General features: G+C 68.2%; 1 protein-coding gene across 1 annotated transcript; it reads right to left on the bottom strand.

Moving 5' to 3' along the window:
• Positions 1 to 652: 652 nt before the first annotated feature.
• SRCAP (Snf2 related CREBBP activator protein) lies at positions 653 to 16,204 on the bottom strand (the record flags this gene model as incomplete). Its single annotated transcript, XM_075489645.1, is given in 12 exon segments — positions 653 to 1,277; positions 1,620 to 1,703; positions 3,039 to 3,218; positions 4,632 to 4,799; positions 5,601 to 5,715; positions 5,806 to 6,002; positions 8,169 to 8,338; positions 11,242 to 11,444; positions 13,718 to 13,789; positions 13,791 to 13,936; positions 14,650 to 14,871; positions 16,162 to 16,204. Coding segments are annotated over 12 exon segments (2,065 nt in total), but the record flags the coding sequence as incomplete, so codon positions are not given.
• Between the last annotated feature and the right edge of the window lie 136 nt (positions 16,205 to 16,340).

Genomic DNA, 16,340 nt, shown 5'->3' with positions numbered 1-16,340 from the left:
GCTTGGGGGGGCGGCCCCGGCGGCGTTTGGGGGGGCCGGGGCTGGCGCCGGGGCTGGGGCTGGCGCCGGGGGGGTCGTGGCGGCGGCGCCGGGGGCGGCCGGGGACGGGGGTCTCCAGCACCGTCACCAACCGCCCCGGCAGCTGCCGCAGCACCTTTGCCGCCGGTCCCGGCCCCCGGCTCTGCCGGATCTCCACGTCGGCGCTGCGGCGGCGGCGGGGGCCCCGCCCGGCCCCGCCCGGCCCCGCCCCGCTCGCCGGCGTCCCCCCCGGCCCCTCCGGCGTCACCGGCGATGCCTCCGAGGGCGCCGGCGGCGGCGGGGGCGGCGACGGCGCCGGCGGCGCGGGCCGACGTCGCCGGCGCCGTGTCTGGTGGCGCCGGCGCCGCCTGGGAAGGCGGGGAGAGTCACCTGGGATGGCGCCGGCGCCGGGTGCGACGTCACCGGCGCCAGGTGTGACGTCGCCGGTGCCGGGTGCGACGGCGGCGGCGGCGGGGTGCTGGGCGTCGCCGGTGCCTGGGACGGGGCCGGGGGCGGTTGCGGCGTCACTGCGGCTGCTTTGGTGGCTGCCGGGGCCGGTTGCGACGTCAACGGGAGCGACTGTGATGTCACCGGGGCCGGCTGCAACGTCACCGGGGGCGTTTGCGACATCACCGGGGGCGGTTGCGACGTCACGGGGGCCGGTTGCGACGACGCAGGGATCGCTTGCGACGTCACGGGGGCGGCGGGCGGGAGCAGGGTCGCATGCGACGTCACGGGGGCGGCGGGCGACGTCGTGGCGTTGGCTTGCGCCGGCAGCGGGGCCGCTGGTGACGTCACCGCGTTGGCTTGCGCCGGCAGCGGGGCGGCTGTGGCCGCGGCCGGAGGGGCCGGGGAAGGCCGGGGGGACGTCCCCGCTCCCCGGGGGGACGTGGGCGGCGTGCGGGGGGACGCGGGGGGCGGCCCGCGGCGACGTCGGGGGGGCCCGCGGCGACGTCGGCGTCGCCCGCGGGGACGCCGGGGGGGCCCGCGGCGAGGGGGGGCGTCGCCCGCGGGGACGCCGGGGGGGCCCGGTTGGCCGTCCCGGCGGCCCGCAGGCGCTGGCTGGCACGGGTGCCGGGGCGCTCGGGGAGGGGCCGGGGGGGACCCCGCACCCGCCGGGGCCGGCGAGGTCCCCCCGGGCCTTCGTCCCCCCCCGGGGTGGCGGCCGCCTCCTCCTCCTCCTCCTCCTGGGGGGGCAGGCGGAAGCGCCCCCCCCCCTTGGCCTGGTCGATGTCCTTCCGCGCCGCCTCCACCTGCTCCTGCGGAGGCAGCACCCATGGGTGCCCCCGACCCGCGGCCAGACCCACTCCCCCCCCCCCACCTTGAGTACCCCCTGCCCCACAGCGAGACCCTCGTGGGTGCTCTCTGCCCCACAGCAGGACCCCCAGGTGCCCCCCAAACCATACTGGGGCACCCATGGGTGCCCCCAGCACTACGCAGGGACCTATGGGTGCCCCCCACCCCAAGACGGGACCCTCTGGGACCCCACAGCCCCCCCCCCCATACCCTGGCTGCTCCCTACCCCATAGCAAGACCCCGAGGGGTGCCCCCCCCCACCACCCACGGGTGCTCCCCACCCATGGGTGCTCCCCTCCACGCACCTCCGCCTGCTTCAGCTCCTCGCGGCTGACGTCCTCCAGCGACGCCTCCAGGAAGTTCATGGCGTAGCGCTCGATGGGCGTCAGCTGCCGCAAGGGACGTCTGGGTCCACCCAACCTCCCCCTGGGTGGGCCCAAACCTCCCCGGATGCCTGGGTCCCTCCAGACCCCCGACCACCCAGGTTCTCCTCAACTCCCTTGGAGATCTTGGTCCTTCCACACCCCCATCCACCCAGGTTCTCCTCAACCCCCTTGGAGATCTTGGTCCCTCCAGCTCTCCATCCACCCAGGTTCTTCTCAACACCCTGCAGACCTTGGTCCCTCCAGCTCTCCATCCACCCAGGTTCTCCTCAATCCCCTGCAGACCTTGGTCCTTCCAGCTCTCTGTCCACCCAGGTTCTCCTCAACCCCCTTGGAGATCTTGGTCCCTCCAGACCCCCAACCACCCAGGTTCTCCTCAACCCCCTTGGAGATCTTGGTCCCTCCAGCTCTACATCCACCCAGGTTCTCCTCAACCCCCTGCAGACCTTGGTCCTTCCAGACCCCCAACCACCCAGGTTCTCCTCAACCCCCTTGGAAATCTTGGTCCTTCCACACCCCCATCCACCCAGGTTCTCCTCAACCCCCTGCAGACCTTGGTCCCTCCAGACCCCCAACCACCCAGGTTCTCCTCAACCCCCTTGGAGATCTTGGTCCTTCCAGCTCTCCATCCACCCAGGTTCTCCTCAGTCCCCTGCAGACCTTGGTCCCTCCAGACCCCCAACCACCCAGGTTCTCCTCAACCCCCTTGGAGATCTTGGTCCTTCCAGCTCTCCATCCACCCAGGTTCTCCTCAGTCCCCTGCAGACCTTGGTCCCTCCAGACCCCCAACCACCCAGGTTCTCCTCAACCCCCTTGGAGATCTTGGTCCTTCCACACCCCCATCCACCCAGGTTCTCCTCAACCCCCTGCAGACCTTGGTGCCTCCAGACCCCCAACCACCCAGGTTCTCCTCAACCCCCTTGGAGATCTTGGTCCTTCCACACCCCCATCCACCCAGGTTCTCCTCAACCCCCTGCAGACCTTGGTGCCTCCAGACCCCCAACCACCCAGGTTCTCCTCAACCCCCTTGGAGATCTTGGTCCTTCCACACCCCCATCCACCCAGGTTCTCCTCAACCCCCTGCAGACCTTGGTCCTTCCAGCTCTCTGTCCACCCAGGTTCTCCTCAACCCCCTTGGAGATCTTGGTCCCTCCAGACCCCCATCCACCCAGGTTCTCCTCAATCCCCTGCAGACCTTGGTCCTTCCAGCTCCCCATCCACCCAGGTTCTCCTCAACCCCCTGCAGACCTTGGTCCTTCCAGACTCCCAACCACCCAGGTTCTCCTCAACCCCCTGGAGACTTGGGTCCCCCCCCAAGCCCCCGGATGCCCGGGTCCCCACCTGCTCAACCAGGGCGGCGATCTCCTGCTCGGCCTTGGAGAGTTCCTCCTCTGGCTCAGGGCCACCCCGCTCCTCCTCGGGGCTGAGGCTCTCGCTGAACTCGGCCAGCGCCGCCACCCGCTCCGCCTGCGCCTGCGAGGCCGCCCGGATGTCCTCGGGGTCCTCCGCCCCGCACAGCGCCTGGGGACAGCGGGGACGTTAAGGGGACATCAGCGACATGAGGGACGTCAGGGGGCCATGAGGGACATCGGAGGACACAAGGATGGGGGTGATATCAGGGACGTGGTGGACATCAGGGATATCGGGGGACGTTGGGGGCGTTGTGGCCATGAGGGGTGGTGGGGCCACTGGGGACAGGAAGGACGTCAGGGGACACAGGGATGTGGGGGACATCTGGGATGTTGGGGACATCAAGGAGATCAAGGGGCCTCATGGAGACAGGTGGACATCAAGGACATGAGGGACATGAAGGATATCAGGAGACAGCAGGGGACACAGGCATGTAGGGGACATCAAGGACATCAGGGGACATCAAGGAGATCAGGGGCTATCAGGGGGACACAGGGATGTGGGGGACATCTGGGGTGTTGGGGACATCAAGGAGATCAAGGGGCTTCATGGAGACAGGTGGACATCAAGGACATGAGGGACATGAAGGATATCAGGGGACAGCAGGGGACACAGGCATGTAGGGGACATCAAGGACATCAGGGACATGAGGGGACATCAAGGAGATCAGGGGCTATCAGGGGGACACAGGGATGTGGGGGACACCAAGGACATCAGGGACATGAGGGGACATCGGGGATATTAGGGACATCAGGGGACATCAAGGAGACCAGGGGGACACAGGGATGTGGGGGACATCTGGGATGTTGGGGACATCAAAGAGGTCAAGGGGCTTCATGGAGACAGGTGGACATCAAGGACATGAGAGACATCAAGGACGTCAGGGGACATCAGGGATATTAAGGACATGGAGATGTGGGGGACATCAGGGGACATCAAGGAGATCAGGGGACATCAGGGGACACAGGGATGTGAGTAGTATCAGGGATGTTGGGGACATCAGGAACATCAGGGAGATGAGGAGACATGGGGGATGTTGGGGACAGCGGGGATGTTGGGGACATCAGGAACATCAGGGACATGAGGGGACATCGAGGATGTTGGGGACAGCAGGAATGTTGGGGACATCAGGAACCTCAGGGACATGAGGGGACATCGGGGATGTTGGGGACAGCAGGGCCGTCAAGGGACATGGGCCTGTGGGGGACACTGGGGACATCAGGGATGTTGGGGACAGCAGGAACATCTGGGATGTTGGGGACATCAGGAACCTCAGGGAGATGAGGGGACATCGGGGATGTTGGGGACATCAGGGAGGTTGGGGACATCAGGGAGATGAGGGGACATCGGGGATGTTGGGGCCATCAGGGCCGTCAAGGGACATGGGCCCGTGGGGGACATTGGGGCCATCAGGGATGCTGGGGCCATCAGGGCCACCAGGGGACATGGGACATCAGGGGACGTGGGGACATGGGGTGGCATCGGGGTGGTATCGGGGGGACGTGGGGTGACACGTGGGCCCACCTGCTCGAGGATGTGGGTGCGCCGGGTGGCTGCTGGGTCCTCGTCCTCATCGGGGGGGATGTCCCCGTCCCTGTCCTTGTCCCTCTCCTTGTCCTTGTCCTTCTCCTTGTCCGGCTCTCGGCGCCCTGGCTCCTCCGGCGCCATGTCGAACAGCTCCCGGATCGTTTGCTGGGGGTGGGGTGGGGTGGGGTCAGTGCCAGGCCCGGACACCTCGGTCCCCCCTGGACACCTTGGGTCCCCTCTGCCACCATCAAGCCCTTGAGATGTGGCTCCAAGGTGGGATCAGGGGGAGGTTCCTGGAGACCTGGGTCCCCTCTGGACACCTGGGTCCGCTCCTGGACACCAGGATCCTCCATGCCACCATCAAGCCCTTGAGATGTGGCTCCAAGGTGGGACCAAGGGGAGGTTCCTGGAGACCTGGGTCTCCATGGGGAGGTCCAAGGGTGTTGGTGCCCAGACACCTGGGTCCCCTCTGGACACCTGGGTCTGCTCCTGGACACCAGGATCCTCCATGCCACCATCAAGCCCTTGAGATGTGGCTCCAAGGTGGGACCAGGGGGAGGTTCCTGGAGACCTGGATCTCCATGGGGAGGTCCAAGGGTGTTGGTGCCTGAACACCTGGGTCCCCCCGGACACCTGGATCTCCTCCTGGATGCCTGGGTCTCCTCCTGGACACCAGGATCCTCCATGCTACCCTCAAACCATTGAGATACGGCTCCAAGGTGGGACCAGGGGGAGGTTCCTGGGGACCTGGGTCCCCATGGGGAGGTCCAAGGGTGTTGGTGCCCAGACACCTGGGTCCCCTCCTGGACACCAGGATCCTCCATGCCACCATCAAGCCCTTGAGATGTGGCTCCGAGGTGGGACCAGGGGGAGGTTCCTGGAGACCTGGGTCCCCATGGGGAGGTCCAAGGGTGTCGTGGCCTGGACACCTGGGTCCCCGCTCTGGACACCCAGGTCCTCATCTACCTGCTTGAAGTAGGCAGTGGTGAAGTTCCCCCCTTCGATGGCCATATCTCCCAGCATCCTCTTCTGGTTGGCCTTCTTGAGGATGTTCTCCTCCACCGTCCTCTCACTGATGAGCCTGAGGAGGGGACAAAGCGGTGGGGTGAGGTGACCACGGAGGACCCAGGTGTCCAGGCGAGGACCCTGGCGTCCGGGAACTGAACGTTACCGGTAGATGTGGACATCGCGAGTCTGGCCGATGCGGTGGCACCGGTCCTGAGCTTGAGCGTCCATGGTGGGGTTCCAGTCGCTGTCGTAGAAGATGACGGTGTCGGCACCCGCCAGGTTGACGCCGACCCCGCCGCTGCGGGTCGAGAGGATGAAGCAGAAGATGCGCTTGTCGGCGTTGAAACGCTCCATCAGGGCCTGCAAGGGGGGACCCGGACACCGGGGTCCCACGTTAGACGGGGGCCCAGATGCCTGGGTGTCCCCCTCCAGACACCTGGGTCACCCCTGGACACCAGGTTCCTCCCTGCCACCATCAAGCCCTTGAGATGTGGCTCCAAGGTGGGATCAGGAGGAGGTTCCTGGACACCTGGGTCTCCATGGGGAGGTCCAAGGGTGTTGGTGCCCAGACACCTGGGCCCTCCCTACCACTACAAAGCCCTTGAGATGTGGCTCCAAGGTGGGATCAGGAGGAGGTTCCTGGACACCCGGGTCTCCATGGGGAGGTCCAAGGGTGTTGGTGCCCAGACACCTGGGCCCTCCCTACCACTACAAAGCCCTTGAGATGTGGCTCCAAGGTGGGATCAGGAGGAGGTTCCTGGACACCTGGATCTCCATGGGGAGGTCCAAGGGTGTTGTTGCCCAGACACCTGGGCCCTCCCTACCACTACAAAGCCCTTGAGATGTGGCTCCAAGGTGGGATCAGGAGGAGGTTCCTGGACACCCGGGTCTCCATGGGGAGGTCCAAGGCTGTTGGTGCCCAGACACCTGGCCCCTCCCTACCACTACAAAGCCCTTGAGATGTGGCTCCAAGGTGGGATCAGGAGGAGGTTCCTGGACACCCGGGTCTCCATGGGGAGGTCCAAGGGTGTTGGTGCCCAGACACCTGGGCCCTCCCTACCACTACAAAGCCCTTGAGATGTGGCTCCAAGGTGGGATCAGGAGGAGGTTCCTGGACACCTGGATCTCCATGGGGAGGTCCAAGGGTGTCGGTGCCCAGACACCTGGGCCCTCCTTACCACTACAAAGCCCTTGAGATGTGGCTCCAAGGTGGGATCAGGAGGAGGTTCCTGGACACCTGGATCTCCATGGGGAGGTCCAAGGGTGTTGTTGCCCAGACACCTGGGCCCTCCCTACCACTACAAAGCCCTTGAGATGTGGCTCCAAGGTGGGATCAGGAGGAGGTTCCTGGACACCCGGATCTCCATGGGGAGGTCCAAGGGTGTTGGTGCCCAGACACCTGGGCCCTCCCTACCACTACAAAGCCCTTGAGATGTGGCTCCAAGGTGGGATCAGGAGGAGGTTCCTGGACACCTGGATCTCCATGGGGAGGTCCAAGGGTGTCGTTGCCCAGACACCTGGGCCCTCCCTACCACTACAAAGCCCTTGAGATGTGGCTCCAAGGTGGGATCAGGAGGAGGTTCCTGGACACCTGGGTCTCCATGGGGAGGTCCAAGGGTGTTGGTGCCCGAATGCCTTGGTCCCTTCCTGGACACCTGGGACCTCCATGGACACCTGGGTCCCCTCTGCCACCATCAAGCCCTTGAGATGTGGCTGCAAGATGGGACCAGGGGGAGGTTCCTGGAGACCTGGGTCCCCATGCGGGGGTCCAAGGGTGTTACCGCCTGGACACCTGGGCCCTCCCTACCACTGTGAAGCCATTGAGATGTGGCTCCAAGGTAGGAGCAGGGGGAGGTTCCTGGACACCCGGGTCCCCATGCGGGGGTCCAAGGGTGTTGTTGCCCAGACACCTGGGCCCTCCCTACCACTACAAAGCCATTGAGATGTGGCTCCAAGGTGGGACCAGGAGGAGGTTCCTGGAGACCTGGGTCTCCATGGGGAGGTCCAAGGGTGTTGGTGCCCAGACACCTGGGCCCTCCCTACCACTACAAAGCCCTTGAGATGTGGCTCCAAGGTGGGACCAGGAGGAAGGTCCTGGACATCTGAGTCTCCATGGGGAGGTCCAAGGGTGTTTGGTGCCTGGACACCTGGGTCCCCTCCTGGACACCACAGTCCTCCATACTACCATCAAGCCCTTGAGATGTGGCTCCAAGGTGGGATCAGGGGGAGGTTCCTGGAGACCTGGGTCTCCATGGGGGGGGTCTAAGGGTGTCAATGCCCACACGCCTGGGTCCCCCCGGATCCCTGGGTCCCCTCCTGGACGCCTGGGTCCCTTCCTGCACACCAGGATCCTCCATGCCACCATCAAGCCCTTGAGATGTGGCTCCAAGGTGGAACCGGAGAGAGGTTCCTGGAGAGCTGGGTCTCCATGGGGAGGTCCAAGGGTGTCGGTGCCCAGACGCCTGGGTCCCCCCGGATCCCTGGGTCCCCCCCAAACTCCTGGGTGTCCCCCCCCCCCCCCCCCACCTGGCGCTGCTCGACGCGGGTGCTGCCGTCCAGGCGCAGGTAGATGTGGCCGTGGTAGGTGAGGAAGCGCTCGAGGACGTCGAGCATCCGGGTCATCTGGGTGAAGATGAGGACGCGGTGGGCCCCCGCCTTCAGGCGCCGCAGCAGCACGTCCAGCGTCTGCAGCTTCCCTGGGGGGGGACGCCGGTGTCACCGGGGGCCACCGCCAAGGGGGAGGGGCAGGGTGACACCCCCCCCCCCCCCCCCCCTTCGCGATGGGGACGGGGGGGATGGGGTGGTTGGGGTGGGGGTGTGGGGACATGGGGACACCAGTGGGGCATGGGGAGATCAATGGGGACAATGCTAGGGATGTGGGGACATCAGTGGGGCATGGGGACATCATTGGGGACATCACTAGTGACATGGGGACACCAGTGGGGCATGGGGAGATCAATGGGGACAATGCTAGGGATGTGGGGACATCAGTGGGGCATGGGGACATCATTGGGGACATCACTAGTGACATGGGACACCAGTGGGGCATGGGGAGATCAATGGGGACAATGCTAGGGACGTGGGGACATGAGTGGGGACGCGGGGACATCACTGGGGACATCACTAGTGACATGGGGACACCAGTGGGGCATGGGGAGATCAATGGGGACAATACTAGGGACGTGGGGACATCAGTGGGGCATGGGGACATCATTGGGGACATCACTAGTGACATGGGGACACCAGTGGCGCATGAGGAGATCAATGGAGATGACACTAGGGACGTGGGGACATCATTGGGGACATCACTAGTGACATGGGGACACCAGTGGGGCATGGGGAGATCAATGGGGACAATACTAGGGACGTGGGGACATCAGTGGGGACATCATTAGTGACATGGGGACACCAGTGGGACATCAAGAGAGATCTGGGGACATCACTGGGGACATGGGGCATCACGGGGACATCGTTAGGGAAATGGGGACATCACTGGGGACATCAGGAACATGGGAGACCTGGCTGGGGACATTGGTGGTGACATCTCTAGGGACATGGGGACTTCAGTAGGGGCATCGGTGGGGACTTGGGGTCAGCAATGGGGACATGGGGACATCAGTGGGGACATGGGGACATCAGTGGGGACAGCATGAGGAACATCGGGACATCACTAGGGACATGGGGACATCGGTGGGGACATGGGGTCGTCCATGGGGACATCATTAGGGACATGGGGACATTGGTGGGGACATCATTAGGGACATGGGGACATTGCTGGGGACATGGGGACATCTGTAAGGACATGGGGACATCAGTGAGGACATCAATGGGGATGTGGGGACATCACTAGGGACATGGGGCCAGCAGTGGGGACATTGCTGGGGACATGGGGCCAGCGGTGGGGACATGGGGACATCACAGGGACATCATTAAGGACACGGGGACATTAGCAGGGACACGGTGACATTGGTGGGGACCTAAGGATGGCACCCAGGGGGGTGGCAACAGCTCCCGTTTGGGACGTGGCGGGGTGAGGATGGCACCAGGGACATGGGGACGTCGCTGGGGACGTCGCTGGGGACACGGGGATGGCACTAAGGACATGGGGACATCAGTGGAGACATGGCCGGGGACACGGGGGTGGCACTAGGGACATGGGGACGTCGCTGGGGACACGGGGATGGCACTAGGAGGTGGGGAAGTGGGTGCTTGTGCCACCCCCAGCTCCCTGATGTCCCCCACGTCCTGGGTGTCCCTGATGTCCCCGATGTCCCCAACACGCCCCATGTCCCCAACGTCCTAATGCCCTTGATGTCCCCAGTGTCCCCAAGTGTCCCCAGCGTCCCCACGACTGGGGAAGGGGGGAGTAGGGGGAGATCGGGGACGTGGGTGCACCCCGGCTCCCTGATGTCCCGGACACCCCCAATGTCCCCGATGTCCCCAATGTCCCCAATGTCCCTGATGTCCCCAACACCCTCAATGTCTCTGATGTCCCCAATGTCCCCAACGCCCCCGCTGTCCCCACGTCCCGCAGTCGCACTGGCCGAGGCGCAGGTCGGGGCGGTGGGTGCCCACGCTGCGCAGCACCCACCTCCCCGCTGTCCCCCATGTCCCCGATGTCCCCAACACCCTCCATGTCCCCGATGTCCCCAATGTCCCCAACACCCCTGATGTCCCCAATGCCCCCGCTGTCCCCAACGCCCCCGATGTCCCCACGTCCCGCAGTCGCACTGGCTGAGGCGCAGGTCGGGGCGGTGGGTGCCCACGCTGCGCAGCACCCAGCTCCCCGCTGTCCCCCATGTCCCCAGTGCCCCCCATGTCCCCGATGTCCCCAATGCCCCCCATGTCCCCGCTGTCCCCAATGTCCCCAGCATCCCCGATGTCCCCAACACCCCCGATGTCCCCAATGTCCCCAACGTCCCCGCTGTCCCCACGTCCCGCAGTCGCACTGGCTGAGGCGCAGGTCGGGGCAGTGGGTGCCCACGCTGCGCAGCACCCAGCTCCCTGCTGTCCCCCATGTCCCTGCTGTCCCCAACACCCCCGATGTCCCCAACGCCCCCCATGTCCCCAACGCCCCCGCTGTCCCCAATGTCCCCAACGCCCCCGATGTCCCCAACACCCCCGATGTCCCCAATGCCCCCGATATCCCCAACGCCCCCCATGTCCCCAATGTCCCCAACGCCCCCCATGTCCCTGATGTCCCCGCTGTCCCCAACGCCCCCGCTGTCCCCACATCCCAGTCGCACTGGCTGAGGCGCAGGTCGGGGCGGTGGGTGCCCACGCTGCGCAGCACCCAGCTCCCCGCTGTCCCCAATGCCCCCGGTGTCCCCGATGTCCCCAATGTCCCCAACACCCCCGACATCCCCAACGCCCCCCATGTCCCCGCTGTCCCCAATGTCCCCAGCGCCCCCGCTGTCCCCACGTACCGCAGTCGCACTGGATGAGGCGCAGGTCGGGGCAGTGGGTGCCCACGCTGCGCAGCACCCAGCTCCCCGCTGTCCCCCATGTCCCTGATGTCCCCCATGTCCCCAACACCCCCGATGTCCCCAATGTCCCCAACGCCCCCGCTGTCCCCAACGCCCCCGCTGTCCCCACGTACCGCAGTCGTACTGGATGAGGCGCAGGTCGGGGAAGTGGGTGCGCATGCTGCGCAGCACCCGGTGCAGGGCTCGCCCGCGGGGGGCCAGCTCCTCCCGCAGCCGCTGCTCCAGCTGGGCGCGCTGGCGCAGGCGCCAGGGGGGGGGCCGGCAGCTGTGCAGGGCCACCCCCCGCGCCTCCACCGGCGGCAGCACGAAGATGAACCTGGGGGGGGGACACGCAGACACACGCACGCAATTGGGGACTCCCCCCCCCGCAGGCCTGGGGCACCCCAAATTCCCTGGATCGCCCCCGCCCCCCCCCCCCCCCCAATATCTGGGTCCCCTCAGATGCCTGGACCCCCCCTGGACCACCCCCCCCCCCCCCCAATATCTGGGTCCCCTCAGATGCCTGGACCCCCCCTGGACCACCCCCCCCCCCCAATATCTGGGTCCCCTCAGATGCCTGGACCCCCCCCACTCAAATCCCCTGGACCCCCCCCCCCAGATGCCTGGACCCCCCCAAAACCCCAGACACCCCTAAATCTGCTGGACCCCCCCAAACTCCCTAGACCCCTCCCCAGATGCCTGGACCCCCCCAAACCCCTCACCCAGACACTTGGACCCCCCCAAACCCCTGGACCCCCCCAAACCCCTCACCCAGACACCTGGACCCCCCCAAACCCATGGACCCCCCCAAACCCCTCACCCAGACACCTGGACCCCCCCAAACCCCTGGAGCCCCCCAAATCCCTCACCCAGACACCTGGACCCCCCTAAACCTCCTGGACCCCCCCCCCAGATGCCTGGACCCCCCCCAAAACCCTGGACCCCCCTAAATCTGCTGGACCCCCCAAAACCCCCTGGACCCCTCCCCAGATGCCTGGACCCCCCCAAACCCCTCACCCAGACACCCGGACCCCCCCAAACCCCCTGGCCCCCTCCTTCAATGCTCAGGTCCGCCCAAATTCCTGGGTCCCCCCAAACCCTACAGCCCCCCCCGGACCCCTCCCCAGACTCCTGGGTCCCCCCCAAACCCCCTGAACCCCCCCCAAACCCCCTGGCCCCCTCCTTCAATGTCTGGCTCCCCCCAAACCCTACGGCCCCCCTCGGACCCCCCCCGACTCCTGAGTCCCCCCAAACCCCCTGGGTCCCCCCAAACCCTACAGCCCCCCCGGACCCCCCCCAAGTCTCCTGGGTCCCCCCAAACTCCCTGGCCCCCTCCTTCAATGCCTGGGTCCCCCCAAACCCTACGGCCCCCCCCGGCCCCCCCCCCAGACTCCTGGGTCCCCCCACAACCCCTGAACCCCCCCCAAACCCCCTGGCCCCCTCCTTCAATGTCTGGCTCCCCCCAAACCCTACGGCCCCCCTCGGACCCCCCCCGACTCCTGAGTCCCCCCAAACCCCCTGGGTCCCCCCAAACCCTACAGCCCCCCCGGACCCCCCCCAAGTCTCCTGGGTCCCCCCAAACTCCCTGGCCCCCTCCTTCAATGCCTGGGTCCCCCCAAACCCTACGGCCCCCCCCGGCCCCCCCCCCAGACTCCTGGGTCCCCCCACAACCCCTGAACCCCCCCCCAAACCCCCTGGCCCCCTCCTTCAATGCCTGGGTCCCCCCCAACCCTACAGCCCTCCCGGACCCCCCCCCCCCCCCGACATCTGGGTCCCCCCAAACCCTATGGCCCCCCCGGACCCCCCCCAGACTCCTGGGGCCCCCCAAAACCTGGGTCCCCCCAAACCCCCTGGCCCCCTCCTTCAATGCCTGGGTCCCCCCAAACCCTACGGCCCCCCTGGACCCCCCCCAGACTCCTAGGTCCCCCCAAACCCCCTGGGTCCCCCCAAACCCTACGGCCCCCCCGGCCCCCCCCCCCGACTCCTGGGTCCCCCCCACACCCCCTGAACCCCCCCCAAACTCCCTGGCCCCCTCCTTCAATGCCTGGCTCCCCCCAAACCCTACGGCCCCCCTGGACCCCCCCCCCAGACTCCTGGGTCCCCCCAAACCCCCTGAACCCCCCCCAAACCCCCTGGCCCCCTCCCTCCCCAAACACCTGGGTCCCCCCAAACCCCCTGGCCCCCTCCTTCAATGCCTGGGTCCCCCAAACCCTACGGCCCCCCCCGGCCCCCCCCCCAGACTCCTAGGTCCCCCCAAACCCTACGGCCCCCCCCGACCCCCCCCCCCAGACTCTTAGGTCCCCCCGAACCCTACAGCTCCCCCCAGACCCCCCCCGACTCCTGGGGCCCCCCAAACCCTGGGTCCTCCAAACCCCCTGGCCCCCTCCTTCAATGCCTGGGTCCCCCCAAACCCTACGGCCCCCCCCGGCCCCCCCCCCCCCCCCCCGACTCCTGGGTCCCCCCAAACCCCCTGGACCCCTCCTTCAATGCCTGGCTCCCCCCAAACCCTACGGCCCCCCTGGACCCCCCCCCCTGACTCCTGGGTCCCCCCAAACCCCCTGGACCCCCTCCCCCCCCCCCCCCCCCCCAGACGCCTGGGTCCCCCCGTACCTGTCGAGGAGGGGCTGGAGCTGCTGCAGGCGCTGGGGGGGGGGCGAGGACGGCGCGGGCCAGGGCCCCCCCCGGGGGGGGCGCGGGGGGGGGCAGGGTGCAGAGCCCCAGCACCTCGCTGCCGTAGACGGGGGCCAGCCCGCAGCGCAGCTCGTTCAGCCGCAGCAGCCGCTCCAGCCGCTCCGCCCGCCCCCGCCCCCGCTTCGCCTCCAGGGACTCCTGGGGGGGGGGGGGGCGGGGGGTGGTGGGTGGGGGGGTGGGGGTCGACCCCCCCCCCCCAGCACCCCCAAACCCACCCTGGTACCCCCAGAGCAGCCCCAAACCTTGCCCGTCCCAAGGCAGCCCCTCCCCCCCCCCCCCGCACCCCTGTGGGGGAGGGGCACGGCCCCCCCCACCCTGAAACTGGGACCCCCACCCTGGGGTGTCGCCCCCCCACCCAGGTGTCACCCAGGACCCCCCGTCACCCAAAATCTCCCCCCAGGATGTCACGCATCCCCCCCCCCCTCCCCGGGGTCACCCAGCACCCCAGACCCCTCCCCCTCGAGGGCCCAGGGTGCCCCCCCCCCCCCATGGAGACCCCTGGGTGCCCCCCCCCCACCCATGGGTGCTCCCCTACCCTCGGGTGCCCCCCCAAATCGCCCCTTACCCCCCATAAGGACCCCTGGGTACCCCCCTCCTCGGTTGTCTCCCTATGGGTGCCCCCCCCCCCCCCTTTACACCCCCATAGGTGCCCCCCCCACCCTTGGGTGCTCCCCCCCCCCCCCCCAGGTTGCCCCCATACCTTCCCAGAGGGACCCCAGGGTGCCCCCCCCCACCCATGGGTGCCCCCCCAATACCCCTTACCCCCTCATTGTGGCCCCCCCCCAGCACCCCCCCATCGGTGCCCCCCACCCATGGGTGCCCCCCCCCCCCCCATTTCCCGGGGTGCTTACCAGGTAGAAGGGGGAGCGCGGCGGGGGCGGGGGCTGGCGGCGGGGGGGCGGCCGGTGGGGGGTGGGTGCTGGGGGGGGGCTGGGTCCCCCCGGCCCCTCGGGCTCCTCCCGGGGGGGGGCGGCGGCGGCAGCGGGGGGGGCCGGGGGGGCCCCCGGGGGGGCGGCGGCGGCGGCGACGGGGGGGGGCGGCGGGTGCTGTGGGTGCTGTGGGTGCTGCGGGTGCTGTAGGGGAGGGGGGAGAGAAGGGGGTCGGGGGGGGGCTGGTGGCACCCGGGGGGGGCACCCCGAGCCTTGGGGGGGGCACCCCATAGCGTGGGGGAGCACCCAGGGCGGGGGGGGGGAGCACCCATGGGTGCAGGGGTGTAGCCGGGGAGGGGGCCCACAGCACTTACGGGTACCCCCATAGCATGCAGGGGCACCCATGGGTGTTGGGGGGCACCCAGGGGGATTTGGGGCACCCCATAGCATGCAGGGGCACCCATGGGTGTTGGGGGGCACCCAGGGTTTGGGGGGGGCCACCCATGGGTGTTGGGGGGCACCCCATAGCATGCAGGGGCACCCATGGGTGTTGGGGGGCACCCAGGGTTTGGGGGGGGCCACCCATGGGTGTTGGGGGGCACCCATGGGGATTTGGGGCACCCCATAGCATGCAGGGGCACCCATGGGTGTTGGGGGGCACCCAGGGTTTGGGGGGGGGGGCCACCCATGGGTCTTGGGGGGCAGCCAGGGGTTGGGGGGGGGGGGGGCACCCATGGGTGTTGGGGGGCACCCAGGGGGATTTGGGGCACCCCATAGCATTCAGGGGCACCCATGGGTGTTGGGGGGCACCCAGGGTTTGGGGGGGGCACCCCGTGGGGATTTGGGGCACCCCATAGCATGCAGGGGCACCCATGGGTGTTGGGGGGCACCCAGGGTTTAGGGGGGGGGGCACCATGGGTCTTGGGGGGCAGCCAGGGGTTGGGGGGAGGGGGCCACCCATGGGTGTTGGGGGGCACCCAGGGGGATTTGGGGCACCCCATAGCATGCAGGGGCACCCAGGCATGTTGGGGGGCACCCAAGAACATGTGGGGCACCCCTCCAGCATGGGGGGGGCCCCCAGGAGGGTGGGGGGCAACCCATGGGTGCAGAGGGGCACGCAAGGGCACAGGGGGGGGCCCAGCATAGCGGGACTCCCCCAGGGGGCACCCATGGGTGTGGGGGGCACCCATGGCCATGTGGGACCCCCCCCGCCCCCCAGAAGCATGGGGTAGGGCCCCAAGGGTGGGGGGAGCGGGGGGGGGCACCCATGGGTGCTGGGGAGGGGGATCAGACACTCACCCATCAGATCGGGGCCGGCGGCGGCTGTGGTGGTGGTGGCGGCGGCAGGGGGGGGGACGCCGGCGGGGGGGGGGCGCGGGCAGCACCCGCAGCAGAGGTCGCCCCGGGGGGGCCGGGGGGGGTCGGGGTGCGGGTGGGGGTGCTGGGGGGGGGGGCGGGGGGGGCTGCCAGCCCGTCGCGGGGTGCCTGCCGCACCACGATCTTCACCACCCCCCCGCTGTTCACCAGCGGCGTCGCACTGCGGGAGGGGGGACAGCAGCGTCAGGACCCCCCCCCCCCCCAAAAAAAAAGCCCCCCCAGGCACCCAGAGGGGTCCTGAGAGTGTTCTGGGGGGTCCCAGGGGCACCCAAGGGTGGCCCGAGGGTACTCAGGGG

The sequence above is a fragment of the Mycteria americana genome, unplaced genomic scaffold (assembly GCF_035582795.1).
Source record: "Mycteria americana isolate JAX WOST 10 ecotype Jacksonville Zoo and Gardens unplaced genomic scaffold, USCA_MyAme_1.0 Scaffold_250, whole genome shotgun sequence".
NCBI classification, from domain to species: domain Eukaryota; kingdom Metazoa; phylum Chordata; class Aves; order Ciconiiformes; family Ciconiidae; genus Mycteria; species Mycteria americana.
This window is presented reverse-complemented; position numbering and strand designations above follow the sequence as displayed.